The sequence below is a fragment of the Acinonyx jubatus genome, chromosome A3, assembly GCF_027475565.1.
Source record: "Acinonyx jubatus isolate Ajub_Pintada_27869175 chromosome A3, VMU_Ajub_asm_v1.0, whole genome shotgun sequence".
Classification (NCBI taxonomy): Eukaryota; Metazoa; Chordata; class Mammalia; order Carnivora; family Felidae; genus Acinonyx; species Acinonyx jubatus.
This window is the reverse complement of record NC_069388.1, coordinates 79,089,634-79,113,356: the sequence shown is the minus strand read 5'-3', so window position 1 is coordinate 79,113,356 and position 23,723 is coordinate 79,089,634. Positions and strand designations below refer to the sequence as shown.

The 23,723-nt window shown below is 34.2% G+C and overlaps 1 protein-coding gene across 14 annotated transcripts in view; it reads right to left on the bottom strand.

Annotated features, from left to right (window-relative positions):
• Positions 1-23,723, bottom strand: part of EHBP1 (EH domain binding protein 1) — a 357,708-nt gene that overhangs the window by 190,549 nt on the left and 143,436 nt on the right. For 13 of the 14 annotated variants that reach the window (XM_027072361.2, XM_027072364.2, XM_053200656.1 and 10 more), the window contains 2 exons: positions 5,492-5,673; positions 2,679-2,818 (listed from right to left, as the gene is read on the bottom strand). In XM_027072361.2, coding sequence (XP_026928162.1) covers positions 2,679-2,818; positions 5,492-5,673 — 322 coding nt within the window. Of the gene's footprint in view, positions 1-2,678; positions 2,819-4,300; positions 5,469-5,491; positions 5,674-23,723 lie in introns of those variants that run through there. The other variant, XM_027072369.2, reaches the window with a different exon arrangement.

The following is a 23,723-nucleotide window of genomic DNA, read 5'->3' as shown; positions in this document are numbered from 1 at the left end:
ATTTTCCTATTTATGGTACTAGGGCCTAATTGAGATTTGGTTTTAATCAAAAGTCATTCACAAAGAACAAACCATATTCTCCATTTAAAAGATCAAATTATATCTCACAGCAGTTATAAACATTCATGCTGCAAGAAAATGTCTGCATTTGTAAATAGTACAGTAGTAGCCTAAGGGATAGAATGGTCAAGCTTAAGAGGGAGTGGGCATGAAAGGTTTCTCAGAGTATGTGTCAATATTATTAAAATTTAAAGGATAAGTAAAAAGTCATTGGTGGCAGTAGAGAAAGGTTACTAACTTACCCTTCCTGAAGTACTTCAGCCACCGAAATAAAACAAAGAACTCAAAGATAGGAAAGACAGGGCATTTTAAAAAGTATCATATAATTGTTGCTGAAATGATTATAAACATAATGCAGGGGCGCCTGGGTGGCTCAGTGGGTTGAGTGTCCGACTTCGGCTCAGGTCATGATCTCGTGGTTTGTGGGTTCGAGCCCCGTGTCAGGCTCTGTGCTGACAGTTCAGAGCCTGGAGCCTGCTTCAGATCCTGTGTCTCCCCCTCTTTCTTCCCCTCCCATGCTCATGCCCTGTCTCTCTCTGTCTCTCAGTAATAAATAAAAGTTAAAAAAAAAATTTTAACTTAATGCAAATGTCTGCATTTATTATTGAAAGAAGAACCCCAAAATTTACTCAAACAAAAATAACAGCTGGGAGGGGTTTAAATAAAAAAAAATATTGACTCTCTCATCTTACATGAGGTGAGTCAATATGTTCTGTTTTATTTATTTATTTTAAATATTTTATTTTTAAGTAATCTCTATACTTAACGTGGGGCTCAAACTCACAACCCTGAGATCAAGAGTCACTTGCTCAACTGACTTAGCCAGCCAAGCACAACTGTTTTATTTTTAATGTTGGTAGAGAAATACAGGTTCATTCATTTATCTGTCTGGCTTTTTTATCTTAGATGATAGTAGACTAAAATGAAAACAGAATGTATAGCTTCCAAATAACTCTATTTAAAAATACTTAAATAAAGAACATTTGAGAATGGTAAATTTTAAGGTGTGAATGGAAAAAAATAATAAGAAAATTCCCAAATAAAAGGATAAAGTAATGTAAGTGAAATTAAGTATGCAGTTATCAAAAAAATGTAACTATTAAGGGCAAAGAATATAAAGATAGATAAACCAAATACTGTTTATAAGAGAAGTACTTAATACAGGTTAAAAATAAAGTGATAAATACACTAGGAAAATACAAATATAAAGAAAGCATGAGTTAAAATATCAACACCAGACAAAATTTCACGGCAAGAGGCATAAAGTAGGACAGACTGATCAAATTACAACCCATAATGAAACTATTAGAAAATTAATTTTTATGCACTAAAGAATTTAGCATTGAAGTTCTTAGTATTTCAAAGATGAACTACACAAAAAGAATAAGACTATAAATAACTAAATAATATAAATTTAAAGTTTGGCCTAATAAATACATGCTGAATCCAACAAATAGAAAATATATATAAAAAGATACTTAAAAGAAAATTTACAAAAATAGATCATGTATCTAGACTACAAAGAAAAAAACCCTCACTCATATGAAATTGAAATTTGAAAGGCTTCAGCATCTTATTTAAATAAAATTAAACTGGTAACTAACTAAAAATAAAAAAAGTCCATGATAAAACCCACTCTCCTAAACAACCCTTGAGTTAATTAAGAAATCAAAACAGCAATCATAAATTAGAAATTAATAATTTATAAAATTTACACAGGATAAAACATACACCTTTGCATATAAGTCTAATCAATTCCTTATAATAAACTTCTAGAAGTGGAGTGAAAGTGAACATCACTAGAATTGAGAAAGTCAAGAAAGTTTTTGGCTAAGGAGTTAAATGTGTCATATGATCAATGGAAATTCCCCATATAACAGTAAGAGTTGAGGCTAAGCCAAGAGATGACTGCCAAAGTGCCCCATGAATTTGGAAACATATCACCTAGATGATAGAAGTATAGGGATCTCATTACAGAAATTTAGGACACTTCATTAGCTGAAAGGAATATGTACACAGAGCTTGATTCTCACTCCAATAATAAAGGTATGACATCAATTCCTTAAGGTGATAGATTATCAATAAATATTTATTGCCCAATCAATACAAAAGATTCTAAATATTTAATCATCTTAAGTAGTTTGACCAAGCCAGCTATAAGGAATACTTGCATGGAATCTTCTAGATATAAGGATACATGAGATATATACAAATCCAAACCAAAGAATGTGCACATAATTTATGTGAATAAATGTACATGAGCTAGGAAACAGTAACCAATGCATTTTGTCATGCCACCCTTAAGGCAGATCTTTACTTATAAGAAGGTTCATCCATACAATGACATAAGAAGTGTGAACATATTTAGGCCACTTTATACTATAATCAGGAGTTCCAGTAAAGTTTTATGCTTTCTTGACTAAGCTTGGACTTCATTTTAAATTATGAAAATCTGTTATTAACCATCAGCACATAAAGTTTTCAGAGAGCTAAATGGCATATTAAAAGGCTTACGGAAGAAAAAATACTCTAGCAGCATTCTTTTTTCCTGGAAAACTGAGTTTTCAACTTCTCAAGAAAAAAAGATAAACTTTTAGCTTAATGCTAATAAAACCAACCTGTAATTTTTGCTGCCTTTTCCTCTTGGTTCACTCGGTTCTCATCATCTTCTTCATTATCTTCTTCAAAGTCATCTAAATTGCCGATGTCAGCCTGCTTCATACTCATCAAACTAGCCAAACTTTGCATGTCTTCATCCCTACATCAATGATTTCAAATTTAATACACAGTTCATTAAATGACATTGTTTGAAAAAAGTTTAAGAAAATAATAATATAGTCTTTTTTCTAAATATTAATGAGCCCTTTTAAATAGTTGTACAAGACTACTGAAAAACCTAAATAGTCATATTCATTAATTTTTAAATGGCATGTTTAATCAGTAAAAAGCAAACTAGATTAAAAACTAACTAGTTAGGAGTTAGTTTAACTCTTTGCTGCCATCTATGGAAGACTAAAATTTTCTTCACAGGATTAAAGTGTGGGTTCCTAATCATTAAGTCTGGAAATAAAAACTTGTTTCATAAAACAGTGAGATAGTTTGCAAATCAATAAGATCTAGACTTTAAAATATTCAAGTTTTCAAAATAAATTAGGATAGAAATTCTTAATCTGAAATCCATGAACCCTTTTGGTTTTGTGGGTAGGAGGAAAAAGAAATGGTAAACCACTGTAAATTTATACATAAATCTTATTTAAATGCGCATTTTTCTCAAAGGGGCCATAACTCCCCAAAAGTGAACTACTGGAACAGCATTTTTTTTTCAATATATGAAATTTATTGTCAAATTGGTTTCCATACAACACCCAGTGCTCATCCCAAAAGATGCCCTCCTCAGTACCCATCACCCACCCCCCATCAACCCTCAGTTTTGGAACAGCATTTTTAAAAATTACAAAATGAAAAATGACCTGGATTGACTATAAGTTAAATACCATATACTGGATAAAATGTAAAAATGTTTTTTATCTTGAAGTATTTTAAATATAAGTATGTAAAGTTTACCTTACTCTAAACAAATCAAATAATGAAGTTTTCCTGAAACATCATTTTCACCTTAAATTTCAAATAAACTACCGTGAGTAAAACACATTTCTAACACATTACATGTAAACTAAATTTCAATCTGATATTCTTCCCTAAAATTCAGAATTTCAAATTAAGATACTGTTTCCCATGTTCTAACTACAATAAAATAAAAACAAAACAAGAAAACTCTTTTGTAAAGAAATGTTTGTTAACATTCACTTATTTTCTAAATATAGTACAACTATGCAGACTAAACTGGTTTTTGAAATTCTTTGCATTTTATCTCATGTAAGCCTACAGTTGACATAACCATTTCCCCTTTTAAAAATAAATTTAGTGATATCAAGTCTGCATGAACAAAAAAAGTTGTATTACCTTATATGAATGCTATACAAATTGCTCACCTGTCAATGAGGGATAATTTTAAGATATACCATTACTCTTGAAATGTTAACTTGCTTAATTTTACCTCTGTAATTTCCTCATACTTTAACCTTGAACATTTTTCTCTATGAAAGGTTAGGAGGCAAGGAGTGTGGAGGCAGAGAGGGAGTTTAGGGTGTTTTAAGAGAAATTTCCACTGGAATTGAGACATTTGGTTTGACTGAATTTCCCAGATTCTCCCAGGGATGGATGGTGCTGATTCACTTACTGCTTCTGCCCAGTGGAAAGGAGTCCACATTCAAAGGACCTTCTCTGATTTTGTTTTCTCTTTTCTTCCTGTGTTTTCTTTCCTTTCATTATGGCTTGAACTTCAGGGTAAGATCTTTATTTTTAGGTTCTCAGTATTTAAGTCTAAAATTTAAGGTCCTGAGATGAAAGACTGATTGCTTCCATTCTGCACTGTCCCTCTGCCACACTCACTCAAAAGCCAACTTTCCAGAGATGAGGCTTACAGTTATCTACCAAGTCATTTGCTGCCCTGTAGATGAGTGCCAAACATCTCATTTTGACTGACGCACAGAATCCAGTCTAATCAGTTAAGTAGACATGGCCAAATATAGTAACCACATTCCACTGGCTCAAATACATTTAGAACTATGATTCAGATTGGATCGAAATGTTCATAGCTAGCTTCCTTCTCTCACCTTTCAAATCCAGGCTTAGAATTTCCATTTCTTCCCTCCCTGATCTTCCTCTCCAAGTAAGTACTAACCCTTTCATTACACCCCAAACATACACTCATCCTTGACTTGAATGTATGCAACAAGCATGGTAAATGTTACATTTTTCCTGTTCCAGGCATGTTTTCCTCATTTTATACAGTTACAATTTTACACTTAGGAGATCAGAACTGGTGTAGGAATTACCTTTGTGCAATGCCTATTCAGTACTTACGAAGTGATTGCTTAAAAGGATAATTATATAGAAAATTGTACTTTGCTATACAACTTTTGGAAGGCCGGGCCAAAGAACATGAATTGGTAAAAGTCCCTTTAGTTCTTTCATCCCTCTTATCCTGAACTTTTCATCTTGGGTTCCTCTTATATCTCAGCTGCATCAAACAGCTCTACAAACTGAACTGTCTGTACTTCAGAGTACAACTACTTACACTAAAGACAATTAATACAAAACAAACATGGATGGCACCCTATAATACACAATTTAAAATTTGTAACTTGCTATAATATCACTTTTATATTATTGTTCATTCTCTAGAGTCAAGAGACTATACACACCAAGGAGTTCATTTAATTCAGCCTCTGAAACAAAGAATGGCAAGAATGACTGGTATGCAGTAGGATATTCTCAACTGTTGCCAGTCTACTAAGTCAAAAGCTGTTTACATACAGTTTTTAAACACACTGAGAAGCAGCTTGTCTTTTTGACAAAAGAAACTTACGTGGCTTTTCCTTCCCGAAGGAAAATGCAAGATAATGAAAACTGGAGAGTGGCAGATACAACTTTTTTAGACAATGGCTTGAATTTTAACTTGACATCAGTCTGAGTTGGCATAGGGCTTGCATACTGTTTCATGTTGATGCTGCTAGTAGCCAGAGCTTTCCTTCGACCAGAAGGGGATTCCTGGAAGATAAAATATAATTTGGAATTTTGGAGTTATTTATTTTACACCCAAATATTTTAAAACACTATTTAAATAACATGATTAAATAACAATTGAAACTTCCTTCCCCAATGTATTCCTGTAACACAATATTGAAATAAAATTGTGATGAAGTTATATTGCAACTTTTACATCTTTAAATAAGGCAGACATAAATTGGAGAGAGCTGGCCGAGGTAGAAATAAACTAAAACAACTCTAAATATGTCAGAAAAGGGAAAGCAAGGAATGGAAACTAGGACAGAAAGCCTCCAGAATTCCTCTAAAAAGAGGATAGAACACAGAGATAGGTATCAAAAGTACTCGACAACTGTTTTCCTTCCTTTCATTCTATTTAATGTAATTAATGGTATTTCTCCTTTTTGAATGCCTACCATTTTTATAGAACTTCCAGCCTCTGTGGCACTGTGTCTCGTTTTTACTACAGTATCTGAGTTCTATCTATCCTCTAATCTGAGCCTTATTTCTTCCTAGGGCCTTTTTTGATCACTCCACTCCACAGTTCTCTCTCCCTCCCTTAAGATCACATATATCAAGGAAGAAACCGTTGGTTTCTCTGATGCTATGTCTGTGGCAGACACTGCCAAGCGATTCTAGCGGGTCTCAAAATTCTCCAGAGACTACCAATTCATCAGAAATGAATACAAAATAACACCTATTTGCTATCAAGGGTACTTAACATTCTAGAAATAAGCTATCTCATTTAAAAATTATCCTTAATAGAATAATAGCCTAGGAGAACAGTGAAAACAAAACAGCAAAATAATGATTGGGCATTACCTATGTATAAGACACGTTGTTGATTCAAGAGAGATATGAAGATGATTAAGACGTAATCCCTTACTACGTGTTCTAATGGCAAGGGAACATTTTAGATGAGGATAATTTGTAAATAAAGTAAACCAGAGTTCAGATGACATCATTAATGTAAACCAGAGGTCATACACCAGCATTCCTTAGGATTTACTGGTTTGGAGTTCAGATCTAAAATAAGGCCTAATTTTCAAGCTGTGTGACCCTGAGTAAGTAAACAAGCCTCACTAAACATCCCTATAAAATAAGGAGACTAAACAGAAATCCATTTAAGCTCTACAATGGTTTTCTATAAAATTATTCAATTTTCCAACCAAGGCTGGAAAAACTACCATTAACCTTTGAATTATTACTTAATAAATCTTTATTTTATTTGTCTTCTGATTGACAAACCTGCCTAAAATAAAGATATACTAATTTAATCAAAACATTAAGCCAGCCTCTTAGAAAAAAATTGACATTTCTGCCAGCAGGACAAGTAAAAAATGTAATGTAGCATCCCTAAAGAATACCTTGTTTTAAAATGTGGTCTTATCTGTCAGATTATGCACAGCAATATTATACAGAGCTATTAGTGCATGTAGATACCTTATGAATGAATTTCAAAAATGCATCAAGCACTTGAGAAGGATTTAAGCCCTCTCAGAAGAAATACTTAAGAATATGCAAATACCCTCAACTGAATCAAGTTGAACAGATGTGACTATCCCAAACAATACAAGTGTTCTTTCCCTGGTCGCTACTGTCAATCAAAGAATAAGATTAAGGTCCAAGGTTCTGACAATGTGCAAAATGAAAAAGTATGATCAGGTAGTATCAATTTATTACACTGATATGAACAATAATCTCTTATTGTACCTTTAGAATAGCTAACAACTTTTACATATAATATAGGATTTAAAGCCTCTGTTTTGGAAGCATGACATACAAACTGCCACACATTATTTTCAGATTTTTTAAACAAATCTGTTTCACAAAGTATGACACTAATCCCCTAATAATAATTATTTTTTATAACCAAATAAACTATAAAAATTAAGGTAACTTGGAAATGAGCATAATTTTGAAAGCTCAATTTAAGGATAATTGCTATAAAATCTAGAGTTCTGACGATTAACATTCAAATTCATTTTTTAGATAAAAATTTTGTAGAAGGGTTTTCTGCTGAACTCAAGCAGTTTTTAACTTTTTGGTATATCAGTCTCTGAAACAACAGAAAATAAAAGCTACTAAATTCTAACCATATTTAGTTGTACCACTTTAAGTATTTACTTGCTCAGCAACAATGAAAACAGCCCTTTGTAAGGTCTGGACAGGTGAGCAGAACAGTCTTTTGAGTCTACAATATCCATTTCTATTGTTAACGCAGGATCTCACTACAGTCTGTGCTGGGAAAAGAGGTCTGAACTGTATTTCTAGTAATTCTCCACCAAGCTCCCACATTGTTTTCCTCTTTAAGGATCTTTCACAGCTCTACCTCAGCTCCATGAATCTCCACTTTTTACAACCGAGTCTAAGTCTTTACCAGCCCACAAGTGATATCACCGCTATCATCAGTTCTATAAAGAGGAATGAAATAAGCGATTGCAGTGTGAGACGAGCGTGTCTTTTGCATCTTATAGTCCTTCCACAAAGGAGTAGGGGCCAGCCAGGCAGAGAGAATTTAGAATTACTCTTACTGCTGCCAGAGTCCTAATGCTATTTCATGTCGGGCAAGGTACAGAAGGGAACAGAAATGAGAGAAAAAATAGTAAAAGGAATTTTAAGAGAAAGAAAGAACAATGACAAAGTCAGTGAGTGTTCACATATATGTAAGACTAAGTTTCTGTCTCTTGGCCTACGTTCATACATGTTTGTATGTGAATCTGACAATATTTGAGGAATTACTTCAAAACTCCTCAAGCCAAAGTTAACTTTAGTGTTTACTAAAAAACAAAAATAAAAGTAAGAGAGCTTTAGACAATTTAGATGACTGGATCCTATCCCCAGAGATCTTAAATTAGCAAAACCAGAGATAGGCTCAGGAATCTGCTACATTTCTAAAAATAATATGTACCTCCCTTCTCTACTCCCAGCCCACCCCTCCCACACACTCACCACTACTACCAGGTGATTCTAATCCACTTAATCTAAAATCACACTTTCAGAAATACTTCCCCTCAGAAAGTTCTTACATAATATAATCATTTTTGCTTAAGAAATATCACTTTCATTTTTCCTAAGTGTTCTCTGTTATAAAAACGACTTAGCCTATATATTTCCATTTCTTTGAAATCTAGCCTATTGTAGTTGCCATCAGGCAAACCTGCATTTGAATGTAACACCAGCATTTATTCATTGGCTAATCTCTGGCCCATTTCTTCATGTATCTGAGCGTTAGTTTCACACTGTCAGATTGACAAATTTTTTTTTTAATTTTTTTAATGTTTATCTTTATTTTTGAGACAGAGTGAGACAGAGAGAGACAGAGCATGAGCAGGGGAGGGGCAGAGAGAGAGGGAGACACAGAATCCGAAGCAGTCTCCAGGCTCTGAGCGGTCAGCACAGGGCCTGACGTGGGGCTCGAACTCACGGACCGTGAGATCATGACCTGAGCCGGAATCAGACGCTCAAGTGACTGAGCCACCCAGGCGCCCCAGATTGACAAATATTTTTAAAAGCTGGACAATACCAAGTGATGATAAAAATGGGGAACAATGCAAACAAACTCTCTTACACTGCAGGAGAAAGTTCTAACTGATATAGCTGCTTTGGAAAGCAAGTTGACATTACCTTGTAAAGTGGAACACATGCATATCTTACAACTCAGCAATAATATCCATCTTAGATACATGTCCTGGAGAAACTCTCATAACAATATACTAAAATATCTAGTAGAGTTTTTAGCATACGGTAGGTACTTAATAAATAGTATTTATTATTAATATTTATTGACCACTTGACCTGATTTATTACACTAATATTACAAGTAATCCTTCCTGGATCACCAATCTTGAAATTAGGAAAATAAATAAACATAACTCAATGCAGGATGTTTAAAGTAATGCAGCTATGGGGGCGCCTGAGTGGTTCAGTCAGTTAAGCATCCGACTTTGGCCTAGGTCATGATCTAGCGATTCCCAAGTTTGAGCCCCACGTCAGGCTCAGTGCTGACAGCTCAGAGCCTGGAACCTGTTTCAGATTCTATGTTTCCCTCTCTCTCTCTCTCTCTCTCTGTCCCTCCCCCACTTGCTCTCTCTCTCTCCTCTCTCTCTCTCAAAAACAAACAGTAAAAAGAAAATTTAAGTAAGGCAGTTATGTTACTAAAATCTATGCATTGACCCTCAACATTCTTACCAGACCTAAAACAAATTCTCCACTTCAATGTGCACCCTCATTCAGGTGATAACCATACGAGCAATAGGTGAATACATGTTTTCTCTGTATAGCTTAAAAGGGAAAAAATTTATAATGACTTTATTTAAAAAAAATTTTTTTAAATGTTTATTTTTGAGACAGAGAAAGACAGAGCATGAACGGGGGAGGGTCAGAGAGAGAGGGAGACACAGAATCTGAAGCAGGCTCTGAGCTGTCAGCACAGAGCCCAACGCGGGGCTTGAACTCACGGACCGTGAGATCATGACCTGAGCCGAAGTCGGACGCTTAACCCACTGAGCCACCCAGGCGCCCCTATAATGACTTTATTAGTAAAGAATGAACTGATTATAAAATAAATAAATACAGTTTTGTAAGATTCGGGACTTCTTTATAACTATTTTTAAACATTATAGATTTTACCAAAAAAGCATGTATCTAATCTTGCCACTTCCCCAAACCCCACCCAAACTAACAACAACAGGTATATAACATAATGGTAGCAAGCAAGTTAATTAAATTTAGTTAAATTTAGATTATTCTTTTTTTCATATCATAAGAATTTGGAGAGAATATCTCTTGTCCAAATTATTCAAGTTAGGGTCTTCTTACAGAATAGTTCATAGTACGATGTTTCATTTATTATGGATCCCAAGATTAATATAATACCTCTCCTATTAAAATATTTGACAGACTTCCTCTACCTATTAAAATGTCACATAAAATAAACCACAAGCTAGAAATTGAACTCTTTCTCCTATATACAAGGATAGGGGGATGTGGGGGAACACTACTTTGATTTTATGATTTTTCAGAGTTTTATTAAACAAAATGTTCTAAAAAGATTGTCATGCACTAATACTTTAATTAAACTTAATGGCAATGTTGATTTTTTACAATTGTGAAATACATTATAGATACTGAAGTATAAAACACAGAAGTACTATTTTAATGACTAATAAAATGAACATCCTGTACCACCATCCAGCTAAAGAAATAGAACACTACTATGTCCTCTCCTGAATTGCCTCCCTTTCCTTCCATCATCCAGAGATGATTACCACCTTGAATTTTGGATTACTTCTTCTCTCCTCTTTTCCAAAAAAGAATACTACTTATGTATGCAACCCTAAAGAACATGTTGCTGATGAATGGATAAACAAGATGTGGTATATCTATACCACAGAATATTAGCCTTAAGAGGTATGAAATTCTGATACATGATACATCATGGATGAAACTTGAGGACATTATGCTAAGTGAAATAAGCCAGACACAAAAGGTCAAATACTGTTATGATTCCTCTTATATGAGGAATACGCAAATATATAGTGACAGAAAGTAGAGTAGATATTACCAGGCGTGGGAGAAGGGGACACGGAGAGTTATTGTCTAATGGATACAGAGTTTCTATTTGGTATAATGAAAACAATCTTGAAACAGATAGTGGTGAAGGGTACAACACTGTGAGTGTACTTAATGCGACAGAACTAGCTGCACACTTAAAAATGTTTTAAAAAGTAAGTTTTGTTTGTAGATTTTATCACGATAAAAAGTCAAAAAAGAATATAGTGTCTAGTTTTACATATTTCTTAACTTGATATGATGAAATAACATTAACATTTTTGTGATGTGTTTCTTATGTTCAACATCGAGTTCTCATCATGATTCTGACTAGGTATTGTAAAGAGGGTCATTCCTATATTATTCTCGATCTTAAAAGGGAATGCTTCTGATTTTTCATCCTAAAATATGTTTCCTATAGGTTTACTTTTCCTTCTTTCAAAAATATTACTCTTTATAAAATTAAGTTCTCTTATGACTTTGAGGTTTTAAATGTACTTCTAATTTTATTTTTACATATAGGTGTTAAACTTTTATCACTTTAAAAATATTTTGGGATAATTTAAGATCTTTTAAACCCTTAACTTATTAATGTGATAATTTAATAGATTTTCTAAAATTAAAGCAACTCCACATTCCTGGAAAAAATCCAAAGTTATCTGAGCTTGTTTTCTTTTAGAGAAGGTTTCTAATTACAGATATAATTTCTTTAATGATTATAGAAGTATTCAGGTGTTTTGTGTCTCCCAATGTCAATTTGGATAAGTATTTTCCCCCTTGGAATTTACACATTTCATCCAAGACTTCAAATTTAGTGACATAAAACATTTTAAAATCTTATTATTTTAATTTCTGCAAAATCTATAGTTTTGTACTTTTTACACTCCCAATACCATTTGTGTCTGCTCTTTTTTGTTTCTAGATAATTCTTGCTAGAAACTGTCAATTTCCTTGGGCTTTCCCAATCAACAACTTTTGGCTTTGTTGATCCTTTCTAGTATGTTTTCTATTTTAGTAGTTTACGCTCATTTTTACTATTTCCTTCCTCCTAGTTCCCTCAGGTATATTTTAACTCCTGAATTCCGAGCATTTCTTCTTTCCTGATCTAAGCATTTAGGACTATATATTTCTCTAAGTACTATTTTAACTATACCTCACATTTTATTATTAATTATTTTGTTATCTTGTATTTAAATATTTTCTAATTTTTCATTACAAGTTCTTTGACTCATGTTTAGAACCTTTTTCCAACTATATGGAGTTTTTCTACTTTCTTGTTTTTATGTTTATTTATTTATTTATTTAGAGAGAGAGCACAAGTGGGAGAGGGCAGAAAGAAGAAGAGAGAGAATCCCAAGCAGGTTCTGCGTGATCAGCCCAGAGCTTGATGCAGGGCTTGAACTCACAAACTGTGAGATCATGACCTGAGCCGAGATCAAGAGTCAGATGTTTAATTGACTTAACTGCACCCCTCTACTTATCCCCTCTACTTATCTTTATGTAATAGATTACATTTCATTGATTTGGGGGTCACAGAATAGGATCTACTTAATTTCAATCCTTCAAAATGTATTGAGGCAAGTTTCATGGCTTAAGTCATGATCAATTTCATACATATTCCATAGGTCCTTAAAAAGTATTTAACTGGTATGCATACACTGCTGAATCGCCTATAGAGCCAAATCATTCAATTTCTTACGTGATAAGGACCTGCAGAGCAGTAGAAATGTCAAATATAAGGTCATGGAACATTTTCTAAAGGACACAAATCAAGGAATAAATACGTGCAAGAACTGAAAAGCTACTCAAACATTTCTTCTCAGGCTCCTTTTTTTCCTTCTGAAATAACCTCCTTTTATTTTAGGACTGTCTCTTATAAACAGCATATAGCCAGAAAATTTTTTAATCCAGTCTGATGATCTCTGTCCTTTAGTGGAGAGTGCAGATCAACAGTTCCCAAAAGTTTTTATTTCAAGGCCCTTTTAAATGCTTTGAGAGGGGCACCTGGGTGGCTCAGTCAGTTAAGTGTCCAACTTCATCTCAAGTCATAATCTGTCAGTTCATGAGTTTGAGCCCTACATCTGGCTCTATGCTGACAGATTGGAGCCTGTTTCAGATTCTGTGTCTCTCTCGCTCTCTGCCCCTCCCCCTCTCATGCTCTCTCTCTGTCTCTCTCTCTTTTTAAAAATAAACATAAATAAACAAATAAATAAATGTTTTGAGAACTACAAGGAGCCTTTATGTAGGTTCCATCTATCAATATTTGCTTCATTAAAAAATTAAATATAAGAAATTTAGAAAATATTTAATTCACTCAAACATAACGAATAAACTCATGTTAACATATTTTTATGACAAATAAATATATTTTTTAAAAGACTTTATTTTTTAGAGCAGTTGTAGGTGTACAACAAAATCAAGACAGAGGCACAGAGATTTCCCATATAATCCTGAGCATACACACATACAGAGCCTATCCCATTATCAACATGACTAACCAGTATGTTACACTGTTTACCAAGGATGAACCTACACTGATGTATCATAATCACCCCAGATCCATAGTTTACCTTAGGGTTCACTTGTGGTGGTGTACATTCTATTTGTTTGGACAAATGTATAACGCCACATATCTATCATTATAATATTAAATGATATTTTACTGCCCTAAACATCCTCTATGCTCCATCTATTCATCTTCCCTACTCCCCACCGTTGGCAACAACAAAAAAGTGATCTATTTTCTCCATATTTTTACCTTTTCCAGAACATCACATAGTTGTAATCATACAATTACATAGTCTTTTCAGATTAGCCCCTTTCATTTACTAATATGCATTGAGGTTCCCCTATGTCTTTTCATGGCTTGATAGGTCACTTCTTTTTAGTGCCAAATAATATTCCATTGGCTGCATGTACCCCCGTTTATCCATTCATCTCTTGAAAGACACCTCAACTGCTTCAAAATTTTAGTAATTATGAATAAAGCTACGATAAAACATCCAGGAGCAGGTTTTTATGTGGACAAGGGTTTTCATTTTGTTTGGGTAAATACCAAGTAGTATGACTGCTGGGTTGTATGGAAACATTACGTTTAGTTTTATAAGAAACCACCAAACTCCCTTCCAAGTAGCTGTAGCACTCTGCATTCCCACCAGCAACATATGAAAGATGTTGGTCCACATCCTCACCAGCACTTGGTGTTGTCAGTGTTCCAGATTTTGGCCATTCTATGGAAGGTGGATAGTGGTATCTCATTGTTTTTATTTGCAGTTCCCTGATGACATGATGTGGAGCATCTTGACATATGTCTGTTTGCCATCTGTACGTATTCTTTGGCTAAATGTTTCTTAAGGTTTATGTCCCATTTTTTAAATTGGGTTGTTTGCTCTTGTATTGTTCTTTGTATATTTTGGATAACACTCCTTTATCAGATGTGTCTTTTGTAAGTATTGTCTCCCTGTCTGTTGCTTCTCTTCTTCTCTTGATACTGTCTGTCACAAGGCAAGTTTTTAAATTCAATGAAATTATCCATTATTTCTTGCATGGATCATATCTTTTGTTTTCTATCTAAAATGGCATCACCATACCCAATGTCATCCAGGTTTTCTCCTGTGTTATCTTCTAGTAGTTTTACGGTTTTGCACTTCACATTGAGATCACATTGGGTCACAATTTGAGTCAATTTTTGTGAAGGGTGTAAAGTGTCTATCTAGATGCATTTTTTTTTTTTTTTGCATATGGATGTCCAGTTGTTCCAGCACAATTTGTTGAAAAGATTATCTTTGCTTCATTAGTTTCACTCCTTTGTCAAAGATCAGTTGACTATATTTATGGGGTCTATATTTAGGTTCTGTGTTCTGTTCCACTGATGTCTCTTCTTTCATCAGTATCACACAGTAGTGATTACTGTAGCTTTATAGTAAGTCTTGAATTCAGGTAGTATCAGTCCTCTAACTTTGTTCTTCTCCTTCAATATTGTGTTGGCTATTCTGAGTCTTCTCCATATGCTTCTTCATATAAACTTTAGAATCAGTTTGCTGATATCCACAAAATACTTTGTTGGGATTTTCATCGTGAATGATTGAATCTGTAGGTCAAGCTAAAAAGAACTGACATTTTGACAATATTGAGTCTTCCTATCCATGAACATGGAATATCTCTCATTTAGTTCTTTGATCTCATTCATCAGAATTTTACAGTATTTTTCATATACATCTTGTACATATTTTGTTAGCTTTATACCTAAGTATTCTGGTTTTTGGGGTGCTAATTTAAATGAAATTGTGTTAATTTCAAATTTCACTGTTCATTGTTGATATATAGGAAAGCAAATGACTTCCATATATAAATCTTGCATTCTGCAACCTTGTTATAATCAGTTAGTTCCAGGAGGTTTTTATGTTGATTCTTTTGTTTTCTAAACAGATGATCATGTATTCTGTGAACAAAGAGAGTTTCATATCTTACTTCCCAATATGTATACTTTTTATTTTCTTTTCATGTCTTATTTCATCAGTAAGGACTAACAGTATGATGTAGAAAAGTGGTGAAAGGACATCCTTGCCTGGTACTTGATCTTAGCGGGAAAGTTTTGAGTTTCTCACCATAAAGCATGATGTGAACTGTTGGGATTTTGTAGATGTTCTTTATGAAGTTGAAGAAGTTTTCCACTATTCCCAGCTGGCTGAGATTTTTGATTTTTATCATTAATAGGTGTTAGATTTTGTCAAATGCTTTTTCTGCATCTACTGATACAGTCCTGTGATTTTTCTGTTTTACTATACCGATGTGGTGGATTACATTCATCGAAATACTGAACCAGACTTGCATATCTGAGATAAATCCCACTTGGTTGTGGCATATAATTCTTCTCACATTTTTTTGGATTTGATTTGCTAATAATTTGTTGAGAATTTTTACATCTATGTCATTAAGAGGTATTACTCTATAGTTTTCTTGTAATGTCTTTGTTTGGTTTTAGTATAAGGTAATGTTGGCCTCAGAGAATAAGTTAGTAAGTATTTTTTCTGCTTCTATCCTCCAAAAGAGATTGTAGAGAATTGGTATACTTCCTTAAATGTTTGGTAGAATTCATCAGTGAACCCATCCAGACATGTTGCTTTCTGTATACCCTCTATACAAAACAATTTAATAAGAAGAGTGCCACTGTTTTATATTTTTACAAATCTCTTCAATGTGTTTATATCACTCTAAAATATCACTAATGTCCAATTTGACAGACAGCTAGATTCTCATCTCTACTTTCATGTTCAATCTGTGTGATATGCTATTTAGATCAAAGTATACGAAGAAAACCCAGCCCCATACAGATATACAGTTGGAAAAGATAGGAGCATTTTAATAATCCTTTCAGACAATTTGAGCTCTTCTTTCCTACTATATCGAAACTCTACAAATGGTATTTTCTTAACAGTTAACAGTAATGTGGAATCTGAAACCCTACCAATAAACTTTTCACAAACTTTTCAAACTCTGTTAAATTAAGATCCAATGCTCTAATCATGCATGTTGAATGGGTTTTTTACTCATGCATAATTTTGTAACATCATATGCTTTAGTCTTTTGGAAAATACGGATTATCTGAATGATGCAGATATTCTATTTTTTTAAATGTTTTTATTTTTGAGATAGCACCAGTGAGCAGGGCAGGGGTAGAGAGAGAGGGGGACAGGGGATCCAATGCGGGCTCTGCTCTGACAGCAGTGAGCCTGATATGGGGCTCAAATCCACTAACAGCAAGATCATGACCTGAGCCAAAGTCAGACACTCAACTGACTGAGCCACCTAAGCACCCTTATGCAGATATTTTAAATGTTGACACATTCCATTATAGAATACCAAAGGAATCACATTTGCTTATATCAGTACATATTCCATCAGAAAAATCTTTAAACACTTGGAAAATTATCAAGCTTGACATGTTGAAAATAAGTTTTGCAAAATACTAACTTTCACTTGAAAGGTCATATTTTATCATTGGGAACAAACAATTTCAGTCACTTTAAGTAGCAAGATCACTGTGTTCAGTTTCAGGAAAACGTTTGTTAAATTAATACCTAAGTGTACATAAGAAGTCAGTCATTTTTTCAAGTAAAAATGGTGTTCCAGGGAAAAAGGGTGATTAGTTTACCACTCAAATCACACAAATGCTTAAGTAACTTTGCTCTTTGCAATGCAGTATAAGTACTTTATGCATACTTTCCATTTTGTCAGAGAGAATATTAAAAAGACTTAATATTCAAGGGATGAAATTTAATAAAAATAATAATTTTATCACAACATCAAGAACATACATAAATGAAATCCACAGAAGACTAGTTCCTATTTATAAAATTTCAATATCACTTCTAACTATTAATACTAAGAACAGAAGAGGCAATCTTCCTCACTGTTTTCTTCTGTGCAATGAGTTCATTACACTGATGGTACAGCTCTGGGATATCAGCTTTGTGCAACAAAGGGACTTTATTAGGCCTCCCATCTTGTGGGCATGGCCAGTGCTAGACTTTTCCTGCATCTCCATGCAGAGGCAAAAGCAGTAAATCATGGCTTCAGTAGAAATCCTCAGTGGGAAAACTATGATGAATACTTATCTTCTAGACTTCCTGCTTTCAATTTATTTTTTATTTTTTTATTTTTTTTTAGTTTCTTTGGGTTCTTTCTATCTGTGTTACTTAAGAAGTGCATTTACAAAGATCATTTGGTCATATTTTACCCAAGTTTTTAACTGTTTTCCAATAGGGGAGTTATCCATGCTAGCTAGTCACATCACACTGCCAGAAGCAAAATTCTCATTTGAATTTTACAGGAATAGAACTGAACATTTCCATAAAGAAATAGCCATCACAACAAAGTTCACTTCTCTCACAATGACCTAAGCTCTTAATTTAGAAACTCTTAATGACTTATTAGGATTGTTCAAGAATTTATTTTATTGGAACTCTCCAGATTAAATCTGCAGTTATCATTGTAACCAATACTCTCTCTTACTTTGTCTGTTTAGATGCTATGTTTCACCATTACCTTAAGCAGGTAGTTAAGTATCTGATGATAAATTAATGCTTGCAGCATAGAACCTTTCAGAGCCTCACAGTCTAATGCCTGATTCTGTTCATTCTTGACAATCAGAACTCTAAATTCTATTCTGATTTTATACCACTGAATCAGGGCACCAGGAGATGAAGGGACAGACAGAACTCTGGACAGCATTCTAAAGATGTGTCTGACACTTAAAAGTCTCAGTTATTAGATCTTACCGTCTAGCCCATGTGATTTATTTGCAGTAAAGAACATACTGAAATATTTGTGTAAATTACCATCTTCTCTACTGACTCAAACCAAAACTGTTAAATGAGATAATGTGGAATTGGGAGGGACCATAGAAGTTTCTTAATACAACCTGTCACCCCCAATGCAAAAGCACCTTATATCACCCCTAACGGAATTATCACACTTGCTTCCTGGTACTTTTCATTCAAATTCAACCTAAAAACTTTGTTTTGTTCTGTCTAAAACAAAATAATTTGATGCAGTACAACATCAGAATCAACAATTTTGCTTTTATTTATTCTACAAATATCTATTTGAGAGACTATTGTGTGGCTGACGGTCTCTCACTGAATTTTGTGATAACACTTTAAACTTTATTTTCAAGTGATAAAGAGTCAAGTTAGAAATCAAAAAGTCCTCTAACTTTTTCAAAATTGTGATGCTGGTCCTTTGAGCTGTCATAAGCACCACATTTCTCAGTCCATGCTAAAAAGATCTTTGCTTCATCAGCAGACCAAATGGAATACTACAGAATTTAATTTGGATTCCATGGAGCAATTAAATGCTAAAGCAGACATGCCACAAGGAACTCTCTCAACCACAAAGACTTAATTAGAAACCATATCAGCTAAAATAACCAAACTAGATGGTTGGATGGAAGAGAATTTGGTAGCACAAATGTAAATGGAAAGAATCAGCACTAAAAATCTGTTGAGATATGTACTCAAAAACATTTGTAAAAATTATTAGTTTTAGAATAAAATCTAAATTCCCTCTGAAAAAAGAAACACCCAAAAAACCTCAACCTCTCAAATGGAAGGAAACCCCAGATATACATAAAGTACAAGTTAAAGTATTCAAGTCAAAGGTCTAAATAAGTTGTAGGCTGTCCAAATGTAAATTACATAGACACACACACACACATACAAAGTCAAATCTACTACCAACTACAAAATTGATAAAAGGCAGTTTATATCACCCCCTACCCCTGTAATCCTAAAGAAAGCCACTAAAAATTTATTGATACTATTGTATGTAGTTTTTTGACCTTAAAAAGGAACGCCACTACCAGATTTTTGAATTGGTCCCCAGTAAGTGTTTTAAGGGAATTAGACTCATCCATTAGATTAAACATAATCCCTGGTAACCAAGCATTATCTCATTCATGGCCAGGACTTGAATGTGTGTGCTGATAAGGGCTCCCAAAGTTTCATAACTAGACAGACCTAGTGCAGAGTTGTTTATTTTCATCCAAATCAGACTCAACATAGCCAAACTGAATCATCTCCATCCCTTAAACTGTTTCTTCCCTGAGTTCTCATCTATGTGAATTGTACTACCATCCATCAAGCCTCCCAACCCCAGGGCTCACCTAACTAAGTTGGCTCTAACTGCTAAATCTCTCCAGAATCTGGACCCATTCTTTCCATCTCCAACCATGTGAAGAGACCACTGCTATAGCCTCTGCATTTGTTGACCTTTCTCTAGTCTCACACACACCTAGATTTCATACTCCATAATTCTATGAGGGTAATCCTCTTTTTGTTTTAATGCTATACCCTTTTTTCTGATTATATGAGAAAATTCACCACAGAAAATTATAAATACACAAAAAGTACACAAAAGAATCACTCAAAACTTTACCAACTAGTTGAAACCACTGCTAATATTTTGACATATTTGTTCTAGTTCTTTAAAAATAGTTGAGATGACACTATTTGAAAATTATGCTTTTTTTAAAGTTGACATTACAGTTTATAAACCTAAATTTTAGAAGTTGCATATCATTCTGAATTGTGGTTATTCCACAAATTTATATAACTTCCTATTAATTAACTTAAATTTAAGCTCTTCACTTTTGTCACTTAGAAATGATGCTGCAATGAACATTTTTATGCGCAAAGTATTTCTGGCACTTCTGACAATTTTGTAGGACAGATTCCTAGAAGTAGAATTTTTGGGTAAAGTATTTGAATGCTTTCCAAACAAATCATACCAAGGTTTATAACCTACAGTATACAACACTGCTAGTCTCATTCATCACACCCACTACAGCACTATTATTTTTAAATCTTTGCTAAGCTGTTAAGAGAAAACGTGTATTTCACCCATTTAATTTGCATTTCTTTGATAACTCATGACCCTAAATATATTTCTTTGTTTATTATCCGTTGATATTTTTTCTTTTGTAAAACTAGTTAAGTCCTTTGTCCATTTATCTATTTGGATATTGCTCTTAAAAGAAAAAGAGACTTCTAGAGTTCTTTAAATATTGAAAATATTAGCCTTTTGTCTGCCACATTTGTTGTAAATATATTTTCTTTTAATATGTCTTTTAATCTCCTAATTAAATTGTTTTTAATATTTATTTTTGAGAGAGAAAGACAGAGTGTGAGCGGGGAAGGGGCAGAGAAGAGGGAGACACAGAATCTGAAGGAGGCTCCAGGCTCTGAGCTGTCAGCACAAAACTTGACACGGGGCTCCAACTCATGAACCGTGAGATCATGACCTGAGCCAAAGTCAGATGCTTAACCGACTGAGCCATCCAGGTGCCCCTTAATCTAATTTAAAAAAAAATTTGTTTTGAATGTTTATTATTTTTGAAGGAGAGAGACAGACAGAGCGTGAGCAGGGGAGGAGCAGAGAGAAAGGGAGACAGAGAATCCAAAGTGGATTCCAGGCTCTGAGCTGTCAGCACAGAGCCCGACGCGGGGCTCAAACCCACAAACCACGAAATCATGTCCTGAGCCAAAGTTGGACGCTTAACCGACTGAGCCACCCAGGCGACCCTTAATCTCCTAATTTAAAAACCTTACATTTTTCTTATTACATAAATAATGCAGGGTTCATCGTAAAAAAAAAAATAATTACAAAATACAGAGAAGTAAAAAAAATTTGAAAATCACAATAATCCCACCTATGGAGTGAGTCATTCTTGTATTGATTTTCTGGTTTATTTGTAGTCATTTTTTAGAAAAATTGAATATGTTGTGCATACTCTTTTGTAAACTACTTTTTTCATTAAAATATGATGAATACACTTCTTTGCCAATATTTTACCATGATGTCATTTACAATGGCTATAAACAGTCCATTTTATGGACATAACAATTTAATTAATCCCATGTTTAGGGGAATTGAGGTTGTTTATAATTTTTCATATTACAGTATAAGCAATAACCATGTAAAAATATTCTGTTAATTCTTTACATTCATACTTAAATATTTCACTAATATAAATTTCTATTGGTTGAATAACTGGCTCAGACATGCACATTTTAAAGTGTTTTATATGACTGTCATTTGTCCTCTAGAAGTTATACCAACATATACTCCCATTAACAGGTGGACCTTAGCCAACAGTGAGTCTCAACATGATTTTTAAAATATGCATTAGTTTTGATTGGGGGGGGAGGGGCTTTTTTGTTTTATTTATTTTTGAGAGAGAGAGGGAGAGCAGAGGAGAGGCAGAAAGAGAGAGACAGAAGATCCAAAGTGGACTCTGCACTGACAGCAGAGAGCCCAACATGGGGCTCAAACTCACGAACAATGAGATCATGACCTGAGCTGAAGTTGGGCACTTAACTGACTAAGCCACCCAGGCTCCCCAGTTTTGATTTTTATGTAGACAAATATATGTATATTTTCCTCTGTGATTTCTTCCCTACTGCTCAGAAGCTTAAAAAGTTCTTCTTCATTCAATGATTTAACAATATTCACTTCTGGGGCACCTGGGTGGCTCAGCTGGTTAAGCACCCAACTGTTGATTTCAGCTCAAGTCACAATCTCACAGTTCCTGAGATCGAGTCCTGCGTCAGGCTCTTCAGTGACAACTGGGAACCTGCTTAGGAATCTCTCTCCCTCTATTTCTCTGCCCCTCTCCTGCTTACATTCTCTCCCTCTCTCTCAAAATAAATAAATAAACTTTAAAAAAAATAATATTCACTTCTTTTCTCTTATAGTGTCAATTATTTTATTGTCTTCAGTTAACTTTCTTATCTATTTGGAATTCCTTTTGTAGTGAGATGAGAAGCTCTCTTTTTCCTCCTCCCAAACAGTACCAATACTATTGTATAGTGATTTGAGAAGTGTGGGAATCTCTTATTTTTTAATGTTTATTTATTTTTGAGAGAGAGAGAGAGAGAGAGCGTGCACACAAGTGGGGAAGGGGCAGAGAGAGAGGGAGACAGAGAATCTGAAGCAGAAGTCAGATGCTCAACCGACCGAGCCACCCAGGTGTCCCAAGAAGTGTGGGAATCTTTATACAACCATTTCATGCTTATAATTTGTCAAGGATTTTTCTCTGCTTCCAGGATAAAGTTAAAACTCTTTAACATAGCAGAGCTCTTTGGGACACTGTCTCTGATTCCATGTGAAGAACACCAACTGCCCCTCCCTGCAAATGCGTCCCACGCTCTGATGATAATCTGCCAATTGCAAATGCTACTCAATTTTTCTGTGGTGACATAAATTTATAATTTTCAGGCACATAAGATCTTTCCAAAAAAGGCACAAAACCAGAAGAAATAACAATAGAAGTTACTTTTATAGAATACATACTTTGCATCAGGCATTACTCTTAAGTGCTTAACTGTCATTTCTCATTTGTTTCTCACAACGATCCTATGAGATACTATTACTACCTCATTTTAAAGATAGGAAACTTAGCCACAAAAAGATCAAGTAACTTGCCCAAGGTTACATAGCTAGTAAGCAAAAGAAATGAAATATGAACACAGGAAATCTGGCTCTGCAATACGTACTCTTAACCACTATACTGCACTGCATAAAAGAAAAGACACAAATTTGAATATATAAATACCAAAAGCTTACTATGTAGTAAAATACACCATTTGTAATACTAAAAAGAAAAGTGACTGGTAGAGAGAAGATATTCACAAGACACATAAAAAAACAGTGTATAGGATACATAAAGGTCTACAAATGAATAAGAAAATGTAATCATTTCAATTAAAAATTGGCAGTAGATATTCTCGGGCAATTCACAGAAAAACATTAAGCGGCCAATAAGCATATAACGAGCTCAAGTTCACTAATTATCAAGGAAATGCATATTAAAATGATAAAGGAGAGCATTTTCACCCATCAGAATGACAAAACTTAAAAAGTCTAGTAATATCCAGTGTTGCTGAAGGTATCGAAAAAACAGGCATTTCAATCACTGCTGTTGGGAATATAAACAGTTA